Source organism: Columba livia, chromosome 4 (assembly GCF_036013475.1).
Source record: "Columba livia isolate bColLiv1 breed racing homer chromosome 4, bColLiv1.pat.W.v2, whole genome shotgun sequence".
In the NCBI taxonomy this organism is placed as follows: domain Eukaryota; kingdom Metazoa; phylum Chordata; class Aves; order Columbiformes; family Columbidae; genus Columba; species Columba livia.
The window spans coordinates 14,441,097-14,453,532 of record NC_088605.1 but is presented as its reverse complement, the minus strand read 5'-3'; the positions used below and the strand labels follow the sequence as shown (position 1 = coordinate 14,453,532).

The window sequence follows — 12,436 nt, the reverse complement described above, 5'->3', positions numbered from 1 at the left end:
TAATGTTGATGTGGTCCTTGAGGAAAGGCAAACAACATCCTATCCCTTTTATAGCTGTGCATTTTCTCAGATCACTTGATATGCCTGCTAGTAGCCTGCTTTGCCTACAGCTCCATCCCTCATCCTCTTGAGCGAAAGCTGCGTAAACAAGACATTGAAAAATGAAATGTGCATCATCATTTTCCTGTCATCTATATAATTTGGCTGCAACTCCTGCTTACACAATCACTTCCTAATTTACTTCATGGAATACCTGTGTTGTAGCATTGCATACTTGGTGCCCTGGCTTCTCCCTGGGGTGACAATATACATGTTCTGTATGGTTTGGGGTCACTTGTAGACTTCTCCACCCACTGTACTGAACACAGGTTCTGTTCAGAGGACTGGCTAGACAAGTTGCTTTTTAATGAGAGAACCATCAATCTCAGTTTGCTCTCAAAGAAGTTTGGTATCCTCTGGAATGAAATACTGCATAGATTTCCTATTCATAGGCATGTTGCAGCAGTAAGTCATCTAACCTGATGCTGTGCTTTGAATAAGGATGGAATATACCTAAATAATTCCCTGGCAAATATGTGTTTATTAGAAGTCTATTCTTTAAATTTTACAGTAAGAGGACTCCACAAACTTAGTTTTTCATTAGTAAGACTGGTTACTGTGGCTTTTCTGTAATTTGTAGTAATTGAGGTTAATTTAATTGTTGTGTTACTCTTAGTGGACAGAAAGAACAATTTGCCAGTGCATTTCTTTGACAAGGCAACAGGCTGAATGGAAAGGGAGACAAAAGTAAATGTGTGAAAAGTTTCCCCCCCAACCCCCCGCCCCAATGAAACTAGCATAGAATAAAATTGAATGTTATTCAAATTAAACATCCCACATCCAATTTTGCCATCTGTGGCACCACATTTGGTCTTTATATAATGTTCACAGGAGACTAGCTATGACTATATTGAGAAGATTATGCCTTAAGCATTTCCCAAAAGGTGATGCATCAGTGTGTTACTAATGTGCCTTCCAAAGCCTGTGACAATGAGTTAAAACACAATTCAGTAGTAGACCACAAAAGACTGTAGAAAATCTTTTGCAGTATCACACAGAAGTCAAGGAAGCCAACTTTCTTAGGTGAGATGATTCCGGTTTGGGATGTCACGAGAAAGGGCTCTGAGACTTGTTCTGTGTTTCTTTTAATGTCAGTTAATGGATCTTAACATACAAGAAGGGATTCCTTGCTTAGGGCATGGCACATCTTAAGGGGACTCCAGACACTTCAACAGGTGTTCTCATCCCTAACACATTTCCTCCATGGTACCCAAAGCATAATCCAAGATATCTTCGTTGAAACTCTGAGGCTACACTGGGGTCAGAATAAGAAGAAATACATTCCAGTGACACCCAATCATAGCACATGGAAAAAATGGGGTGATGAATACTTTAATCTTGAGGGTTCATAAGAGGTTTTGCTATAAGATTTTTAGTAAGACTTTTAGTACAGTCCCATGTGACTTTGTTCACATTAGGTCAGAATCAGCCTTCACCCACCCATAATCCACATTAGGCTGTAAGTAGAGGAGTGTGAAGAGGGGAGCAAACATGGCATTTTCCCCTTTTGCTCCCTTCATCCTGACAAGCTGTTGATGAAGGAATACATGAATTAGAAAGTAATATCTTGGTCTTCAGTATATATGATATTTTCTTTGAATTTGTCTAGTTACTTTTCAACTCCTGTATGTTTTCAGAATGCACAGCATCCTAAAGCAGTGAATTTCACAGTTTAACTACACATTATATGAAAAAGATATAGTAGGTGTGGGCTGGATGAAATGCTAACAGTGTAGATGCTCAGCTAACTGTAAAACTATAATTGGAAAGCAGCAATCAATCCTTCACTGTTGTACAAAGAAATATCAAGTCAGATTCTGTGATGGTTTGCCATGGGTCAATTAATCATAAAAATATCCATTAATAATACGGGAGAGGTAACAAAGAGCCTTTCATAATTAACTGTATCGTCTGAACTATGCAAAGGGAGAAACTCAAAAATATTTGCAAGAACTATGGAAGATCGTAAGAAATTGGACAGGTGGTCTGAAATCAGTAAGATGAAATTCAGTAAGGAAAGGTACCCAGTACTGCACTTTGGGAAGGAAAAAATCATATGCACAAATACAAAATGTCGTGTGGAACTGTGACAAAAGGCTTAATGAAGTCAAAATCTATCTTGTTTTTAATTTTCTTTCTATCAACTCAGCTTCCTTCCTGACAGTGAAAGAAGTTGCACCAGTCTGCATGGAGCAGATCTGTTTTGACTGTTCTTATCACCTTAGTCTCCTCTAGCTGCTGTCACACTGTTTGATCAGTTAATAATTTGTCCTAGTATTTTGGGGTGAATGAAATCCAGACCCTGTTTTCCTTCTCCCTGCATAACAGAAGGCAAGTGCTCCACCTGCACAGCTCCAGTACTCTCAGACATTGCCATCTACTCAGAAGATTTATGGGATTTTCATTAAATGAAAGTCTCATTTTAACTAATAAATTGCGAGATGAAAAAACAGTCCTTAGTGAATATGCTACTGCATATTGATTTTGGGGAAAAAGTTACCTGGCACCGAAGACCATTAATTTTATCCAAGAGAAGTATTTATGCAGTTCATAATTTTTAATTTTAAGAGGCCATAAATAGTTGCCTACATGAGCAAACAGTTGGCTTCCAAAATTGCCTGCCACAATGATTTGTTTTGCCGATACAAAATTTTCACTTGCGTGAATTTTTAGATGATTTACGTACACTTTGCTCAGTATTACTAAAGCACTGCCAAGTGTGTATAATAATTGGAATAAAAAAAAAAATACTTGGTGATTCATTTGGAATATAAGATACTGAATTCTTTTAGATACAGCATGTCACTCATTACTCCCTAGTCCCAAATTCATACTCATTTCATATCTCAAATGTGTGTGCAATCTTTGTGGAGCAAATTTGTGAGTGGAAAAATACTCAGATTTACGTCACTGTACTGGGCAAAATGTGAACAGAAAGAATCACCAGTACAAAAAGGTGATACTGACCAAGCAGCTTCCCAGGCTGTGCTATTAAAGGCAGAAGCAATCCAAGAGGTTCCTGGAATGTGTTGATGATAACTTCTTTCTTCAAATGATAGAGGAACCAACGAGGAGGGGTGCTATGCTGGACCTTGTTCTCACTACCAAGGAGAGGCTGGTGGACAATGTAGAGCTCAAGGGCAGCCTTGGCTGCAGTGACCATGAAATGATGTAGTTCAAGATCCTTATAGCAGGGAGGAGGGTGCACAGCAAGCTCACTACCCTGGATTTCAAGAGAGCAGACTTCGGCCACGTCAGGGGTCTGCTTGGTAAAGTAACATGGGATAAAGCCCATGGGGGGAAGAGGGGTCCAAGAGAGCTGGTTAATATTCAGGGATCACCTCATCCAAGCTCAGGAGTGATGCATTCCAACAAGAAGGAAGTCAGGCAAAAAGGCCAGGAGGCCTGCATGGGTGAACAAGAAGGTCCTGGACAAACCCAAACAGAAAAAAAAAGCCTACAGAGGGTGGAAGCAAGGACAAGTAGCATGGGAGGAATACAGAGATATTGTGTGAGCAGCCAGGGATTTAGGAAAGCTAAAGCCCTGATAAAATTAAACCTGGCCAGGGACATCAATGGCAACAAGAAAAACTTCTAGAGGTATGCTGGTGAAAAAAGGAAGACTAGGGAAAATGTTGGCCCTCTCCAGGAGGAAATGGGAGACCTAGTTACTCAAGATATGGAGAAGGCTGAGGTACTCAATTTCTTTTTTTGCCTCATTCTTCACCAGCAAGTGCTCTAGCCACACTGCCCAAGTTGTAGAAGGCAAAGGCAGGGACTGGGACTATGGAGAACCATCCACTGTAAGAGAAGATCAGGTTTGAGACCATCTAAGGCACCTGAAGGTGCACAAGTCCATGGGACCTAATGTGATGCATCCGTGGGTCCTGAGGGTGGATGAAGTTGTCAAGCCACTATCCATCATATTTGAGAAGTTGTGGCAGTCTAGTGAAGTTCACACTGACTGGAAAAGGGAAAATATAACCTCCACTTTCAAAAAAAGGAAGACCTGGGGAACTATGGGCCAGTCAGTCTCACCTCTGTGCCCAGCAAGATCATGGCAGAGATCCTCCTGGAAACTGGGCTGCGTCTTCGTCATGCTGGTCTGGCAGGCATTGAGTGTGGAGACCCTTTGTCATGAATGGAAAATTTTACTGCCAAGTGAAGCTGATTAAGGATGCTTTACTGTAAAATAGTTCAGATTGAGCTTAGAAATTTAACAATCAATTCCACCCTTTGCTGATAGTAATCTCTAGCCTGGTACTTACAGAAAATTTGTAGGATCTCACGCTGTTGTGACTTTAACACAGATACAGGCAAACTGATGTGAGAGCCAGGGTAGCCAGAGAGTTATTTAAGGTTTATGCTTATGTGGTCAAACTTGGCGCTAGGCCTCTAAATTCCAGTTTAGGTACTTAAATAAAATAACTTCTTTATTTGTTTTACAACAGTATAATTCATACAGTAGACAAATTCATATTTAACAAATATTTAACAAATTCATATTTAACAATATGAATCAAAAACCCTATCTATAACCCTCGGTGTTCCTTTCCTCTTCTTTTCCTGGATGCAAGATACTACACATTGTGTCATAAATAGATATGACAGTGATATAAATGTGATTATCCATTTTAATCCTGCTATTTAAAATGGAAATAACGTAGAGTAAGCTTGTTACACTAAGCCTGAATCTAGATGTACGGTGTTACTCAGACGTATATCCAAAACACAGGAGAAAAAAAGTGTGGCTAGTCTTGACGTTAGCATACAGATCAAGCTTCTTCACAGATCTGAGACGTCAAAAAGATCTGATAAGGTTTTCTTAGCATAATTTAGGGCCAGCAAATAAGCAGGGAATAGCATTCAGTGACCTCCCATCTGGGCTGTGGAACTCACAAATTCATTTTATCCAGAAAAGCTGGTCTGATCTTTTTTAATGCGCTCTGCTTTCACTATGTCAACCTCGGTAACTGCAGCTGACTCAAGTGAAAAGGTTGACATTTGCCTTTTTAACTTTATTCACAAGTGTTTCCTGCAAGACAAAAGTAAGTTGTGTGAACTATTAACTGAATTTGTGTATCAGTTGCCTTGTTATCACCAAACGCTTGTGTTGAATTTTGGTTGCAATAGTTTTTTACGCATCTTCAGTAATTTTAGCTGTGTTAATTACCATGACTGAGTATAGGCTTCTATGAATGTATGTTTATGATCACACATAAACAAGTATTAGCCTACACAATTTGGCAAATAACTCAGCAACAGAAAACAGTTGTAAGATTATTTTTTTGACTCTACTTGTGCATATACTGATTTCTTGTTATTTCATTTACTCTACCATATAGTGTGTTTTGACTTTAGGTCTTCAATAGGTAACAGTTATCAGTGCATAGCAGTGAAGCATTCAGAACTATAAATACCTGAAAAATTGGTGAATCATCTTCCACTTCTTATGAGTCATAAGCGTCTTAGTGATTTCTCAAGTTAACAAGTTTTGGGTCTTTATAATCATAACTAAAAATGAAGTTGTTGTCTGTTTATAGCATCAAAACCAGCATTTTTTCACCAGGGAAACTTGCTGTTACATAAGACGTTAGACCTTTCTTTTCAAGTATTTACTGAAACTTCAGAGTTTTTCTGAGCTTTTATTCCCATCAAGAAAAGAACGAACAATTCAGAGAAGTTTGAGGTACTGATTTATTATCATAAATTTTCTTAAGAAATCCTCAAAAATAAAATAATTTTTAGTTAGAAATACTGTAGACTTAAATGATTCAAAAAACCTTTTTGGCCTTGATGAAAGATGGTGCTTCCTGAGAGGCTTTTCTATTTGTGGGATCTGCTAATGGGTGCTGGGATGTTTCTTCATTACTTCCTGCCCAGCAAAGCCACAGACCCATGTCTTTCCAAACACAAATGCTGCCTTTCATGAGACCACAGCTTTGTAATTTATTGTCAGGTAGGGACCATGTTTTTGACTCTTGCACCTGGCTTTTCCTGAGCTTGATTCTGCGTAGTATCCTATTTCAGCAGGGACTGGTGGGCCGAGAGGTAGGTCACACATTTGAACAAATTAGAGGTGTCCTTAGCTTTAAAATGGAAGTGGGCATTTCTCTCCCCATAACTGTACAAGTTAATGATGTCTAATTGAGAAACCTTCTGAGTCTGTATTTCCTAGATTTGTTAGTGTTGTCAGTGTACTTAGCTTTGTATCAAATTTGAAAATGATTATAGAATTCCCAGCAATTCTGGTGCATCATGGTATCCCTGTGAATAAGGACAAAATCGCTGCTTATTTTTTCCAGTGAACAAAGTTGGTCCATTCCATAAATCACAAGAATTGTAATTGTAATTGTAAATTCTTTGTGGCAGAAACTGCAGAGAATGCCCAGAAGCTGAAGCATTTGAGTTCCTCATTGCTACTGTATTAAATAAATAGCAATGATGAATGCTTGGGAAATCTGGCATCAGCTCAGGGAAAAGAATGACTGCACATGGATTTGCTTTATTTCATCTTGAATTTTCTCTGAATAAAAAATAATTCAAATGTATTAGAAATTATTATTCTTTTCTGTAAAAAGAATATGGACCCCACAGATCTGCTGTAACTGTATTGTATGTGGCTGCTCTCAGTTAAAACTGGGAGTTCCTTACCAGCCCACATAGTTTTGCCCAAATATGTCCAGACTACTTATTCTCAATGCATGTAAGCACAAGTGCATACACTCCTCTAGGACTTTTTTCCCCCATGTTTTGCTTTGTATGAGAGCCATCTCATACAAGAAAGATGCATCCCTTACCCTGTTTTAATACAAAACCTGCCAGCTGGTGTAACATCAAGATTGTTTAATCATGGCCACCAATCCAGAATTGAAAAAACTAAGGGAAATTACCTGGTATGTCAAATTACATGTGCAGCATCTACTGCAGATAACTTTTTATCACTCATAGCCATAAAAAATGTCTCTTGGTTAAGTGTATGTGTGGCCGCATGTGTTTGCAAGATGGATTCATTAATCATCCTGGAAAACACTTGGCATCTTATAGAGGTTTTGACAGTGCAGCACTTGTAATTTTGGAACATTTGGACCCCGTGAGCACAATGTGAAATGTTAATAACATCAGTGCGAGTCTATTTTAAACATGGGTCTGAAATCAATTCTATTATGGAAGCTGTGGAAGCTGTCAAAATGAGTATATTTCTTAATTTAAAGAAATAACGCTAAAGCTTGCTCCAGAGCTGCTTTCCGAGTTCTGCAGTGTCACGGTGCGTATCTCTGGTGTGGAAGTCCAGCTCAGTGGGGTGTGGGGTTGGCGGGATTTGCAGCCTGTCCTAAAATCTGCCAGTGACCCTGATGGTGTAGGAGAAGCTCTTGCCACACCAGGCGTTTCTTCTGTGGGTGACTTTCCTTTTACACGTCTCTTCTAGATGCTTACAGTGGAACGGTGTGCATCCTCTCCCAGAATTAAGGGTATTGCTCAGGATTTAATCTTAGTTACTCGTTTTATCTTTTCCTCAAGGGAGGTGTGAAAGCAGGACTTCAGTCTCGTGTAAATAATGATGTGGCAAACAGTTGTGTGATTCTGATTTCAGGTTATTTGTTATTTGATACATTTCAGGCTTCATGAAATTGTTTTATCTTTCTCATAAGCAAGCCAATTGTAATTAGCAGTTCCAGTAGTTACCAACAGGAACAGTACTACTAAATATTATGACCTGATGTATGTATGTATGAACCCATTTTAGTGAGTCACACTAGCAAAGACAAGACAGTTCCATGTTACATCTTTTTAAGAATCTTTTGTGTTCTTCTCTAGCAGATAAGTATTCAGATTTTGTGATTACATTTAAGGAAGTTGATTTATCTTCAGGTGTTACATATAGATTCAAAATGTGCGTGAGTGCGCAAGTATCAGTGTTACAAACCCCTGTCTGAGCAAAGTTTTCTGATAGGTGGATTTGTTTTATCTTGCTATTCCAGTTACATTAACCATCCTATATCATGAGTAAATGTTTTTTCTGTGTTTGGACAAAAAATAAAATAAATTTCAGATTAATAAAAATATATTTAATCTGTGCTAAAAAGTTTTAATGCTTAAATTTTAAGCCTTTTAAGCTTAAATTCAGGAAGAACTTGAAATTAAGAAATGTGGAAAATGTTCGAACTTCTCACATTTAAAAATTACATATTTTGAGAACACCTTTATACTGATTTGGTGTGAATCTGTAAGCAGTTCAACCAGTGTAGAGTTATTTCTCCCCTGAAAAACCCACAAACCCATAAATAACAACAACGAAAAAGCCCCAGCCAAACCTCTTGTAGTTATCATTATATTGATTATTTTAATATAGCTGATGTACAGTCCGTGTTTTACTATTAAATTGTTATGGAAGAAGTTTAATGTAGAAGTAGCTTTGAAACCTACCATGCTAACAGTATTAAAGTTGAATTTACCAGTTGTACATTCTTCTTAGCAAGATGGTCATATTTGTTCCTTAGGGGGAAATCCAAGCATAAGACTACTACCAAATACTGGTTTTGACCGTTTCCCATTTTTTCAGGTGTTTTAAATAAGGATGCTGTGCTGGCTGTTTTTTTCAAAGAGGTCGAATTATGTAAACATAATTGTGAACACAGTTATGAACATATCATAGCTGATAAATAGTATAAAAGCTGATAAATAGTATAAAATCAGATCTCTTGGTTTTGTTTTTGGTGTTCATATTTGCAAGGAGAATGTAATTCATTATCTGAGTTCTTCAGTGCTTTATCAAGAAAGTCAAATGCCACTTTTTGTTTTCCAGGGCTTAGTTATTGAGCGGCTTGGGCGCAGACCTCTGCTTATCGGGGGCTTTGGGTTGATGGTTGTCTTCTTCGCAGTGCTGACCGTCTCTCTGACTTTACAGGTAATACTACAGCCACTACATATTTTTACTCTTGCCTGTTTTAAAAAACAGGTGCTCGATACCTGTTTACCTTGGCATTCCTATATAAGCCAGTCCTTTTAATTAGTTTGGCATAAGGATTTGAAGGCCTTTTACGTTTCTTTGTGAATCTGTTGGTTTCAATGTACTATGGTTAGCCATAGCAGCTTTTGCATTAAAAAGCCATATGGGCTTTGTCACATTCAATCTCCTTAACTCAAGGATTCATGCATTCATGAACTATTATGAAGACAATTTAACCCATAGTTGGGTAAATAGTTTACCTATATTATATGTTTTTATCTTTATTTGTAATGCAGTCTTTTTGAGATTTCTTTCCTACTTTGTATGTCATTCTTAGACTTGGATGTTTGGTTTTTTTTTTCCAGTAGTGGACAATTTCCATATTTGCTGCTTCTTTCAAGTTGCATTTCTCATATTCGTATTGAAAATATAAAGATTTAGCCTTTACAGAACATCTGCACTTAAGTTCTCAGATGTTATTAGCAGTCAGTTCCCCAAAAATTTCAAACAGTCAGGGGAGGACTAGTAAACAAATTTAGATACTGACCCTGAGTCACTTTTCCTTGCTTGGCTTCCATTTTCATAATGATGCCATTTCTTTCCGTTCCGCAGAGCTTTTGGGAAGTAAGACTGACAGTCTGCAAGGGCGTGGGTTTGGGTGGTCTTTCATGAAGTCATTTTTCCCCTGGTTTTTATTCCTGTGTCTTGCTGTTCTTTTGACTTTCAAATCTTGTTTCTTGGTTGAAGAGAGTGAGTAAGACAGTTTGACTATCAAATGTGTGCCACACCATTGCAAAGTTTTATTTGACTTACCTGTACTTACAGCACAATAAAACTTTATTTCACATACCCATCATGACAACTATAAGAGAGCTTTCCAGAAGAGAGATGTTATTGGAAGTGAACAATAAAAAAATTCTCTTCAAAATCTTTTGAAACCTAGTCTGATCTGTGAGGACCTTCGACTGTTGTAAATATCTGAAGTTGGAGTGTCTTCCAGTTTTAGTTCCTTTCACAAGTGTTTCATTCTGTTAAGTATGAGCGATTAGGTATTGCTTTGAACAAAGGACCTGGGGAACAAATAAATAGGCTTGATGTCAGGGCAATTTGTAGCTACTCTGGTTTTGCACCTTCTCTCTTTCGGTGCTCTTAGAGACCTTGGATCTGAGCTCACACGAGAACTCCAGAATTATTCTATTTACAATTCCATTGAAGAACTGTTTATAGTTTGTTCTCTTTCCATGTACCTTAAACCGTGACACACACACATGGCCCTCCTTGTCTGCAAAATCAGATTATGGCTAAAATCCCTGAACTGTGGCTTTCACGTTCTTTGCTAAGGTTCAGGTACAGCTGTCTCACTGAAAGGAACCCTGTCACATCCAGACAGGCCAATGCCCAGCCTTTAAATGGCGAACTTTGAAGCTCTGTTGGGCCACCATAGTTGCTCGTTTTAAACATGGCTGAAATACCTGAGGAAGATGGAGGTGCTGAGTCTGTTCAATGGAAAGTAAAAGTTTTTTCCAGGATGGCTTGAACTTCAGCACAAGAAGTTGTAAACTCTCAGAGTTGTGACTTCTGTGGTGCAAGAGCCTGTCTAATGTTTCTCTGCAGGGATTCTGCAGAGACCAAGACCTTTACTACAAATCATCTAATAAATTCCTACAGAAATACTATGATTTTCGAAAATAATTCTAGACTAAATTCTGAAATGGAGAAAGAATTGTGGAAAATATTCTCTATATGTGATTTTTTTTAATATTGGTATATACAACACACTTACCGTGAATGTCTTTTATCTACCCAGAAAACTGTGCAGTGGCTTCCTTACCTCAGCATATTTTGCATCCTTGCAATCATTGCATCATTCTGCATTGGACCAGGTATGTCTATATTTTTTCATGGTTTTTTGTACATCAAAGCCCAGGTATTTTTGCACTGGGATTATGTTAACAAATTGTTGGGAACTTCACTTTACCCTTGTCTGATGACCACAAGGGATCTAAGACACTGAAAAGTGATAGCAACACAAAATGATAGTATTGTCAATAAAACCCCATGTACACACGCATTCCCACTTAGCTGTCAGCATGATTGAAAACTAGTGCCTAAATTGCAATCAGTACCAAATTAAAATGTTGGCTATTACTGTGGGGTTACTATGATTTTGTAACTCTATAAAAAAACTCAAACTGGAAGCTGAGTGTTTTATTTATCAATGCTTGTCTTAGCATTTCAGTGCTGGTAGGATGCAAATTGGACACTGGTGGTGGAAGGGGACAGTTGTGTGTGGTTCTTTTCTTCCTTTCCAAAGACAGAGAAGTGCTGTGCAGGAGTGTTTCCACATGCTCTCTTTAGGAAGATGATGGAAAAGGTGGATGTCCTGATGGTGGAGCTGCTTCTGGTCTGGCAGTTCTCTGCTGACTGTACACATTTCAAATCTGATGCCCTCAGGGTAACTGTTTCTGTAGATTTGTAATGAGTTTATCAAATCTGTTTCACCAGCCGAGTTTTGATTACTTAGAGTTGGATACAACTTCATAGAAAATCCAGCTGTAATTTTTTAATTTTTTTTTGCTTTCACAAATAACATGTTTAAGGATAAAAATGTAATAAAGCCAGACCTTTATCAGAAGTGTAGAATGAAGAGACAAGAGCAACAGTCAAGTGTCAACAAGGGCAATTGTGACTGGATAAAGAGAAAAAATGTTACACCGAGAGCGGTTAAGTACTGGAAGACATGGCTCACAGGGGCCATGAAGTGTCCAACCTTGGAGCTATTCAAAGCTCAGCTGGACGAGTTCATGAACAACCGGCCCTGCTTTGACCAGAGGCTGAACTCCAGAAGTCCCTTCAAACCTAATTTATCCTGTGATTCTAATTGCATCGTGTCTTTGGAAAATGCATTTTAGTAGGTAGGCATAATACACAAATACTTAATTCAGTGTAGTATAAGCAGTGTTGTTCTAGCCTTCGGATACTCGATCAGAATTGGATCCTGCAGTTTTCAAATAAAGAAATGTTAACAAAAATTATCTGCAGACAGATAAAGAGAAATTTAATCCAAATTCAATACATGTACAGAATAAGATGTCAAAACAGTGCTTAAATTTTCAGAGATTCTCTTACAAACTGTTCTGCACAAAAATGGGAAAAATTAGCTGCTTTTTAGGAGTTTTTCACAGATGTTCTGCTGTGAACCTGAAAGCGAGACTTCTGTTCCACTGAGTTCTCAGTTTTTTTCATGCACCATTTATTACCTCATTTTCTTTATGAAGATCTTGACATTAAACATTAATCAGCTGTTTATACATCTTCACCACTGAAGTGATCTAATTAATTGATTGTGGTTCATTTGGGGACGGAAAGAGTTGCTGATGTTTTCTG

The 12,436-nt window shown here is 38.1% G+C and overlaps 1 protein-coding gene across 10 annotated transcripts in view; it reads left to right on the top strand.

The window, feature by feature from the left end:
• The window catches only part of SLC2A9 (solute carrier family 2 member 9), a 123,253-nt gene that overhangs the window by 73,173 nt on the left and 37,644 nt on the right, over nucleotides 1–12,436 (top strand). For all 10 annotated transcript variants that reach the window (XM_065060529.1, XM_065060535.1, XM_065060528.1 and 7 more), the window contains 2 exons: nucleotides 8,906–9,007; nucleotides 10,857–10,932. In XM_065060529.1, the coding sequence (XP_064916601.1) occupies nucleotides 8,906–9,007; nucleotides 10,857–10,932 (178 nt within the window). The remainder of the gene's footprint in view (nucleotides 1–8,905; nucleotides 9,008–10,856; nucleotides 10,933–12,436) is intronic.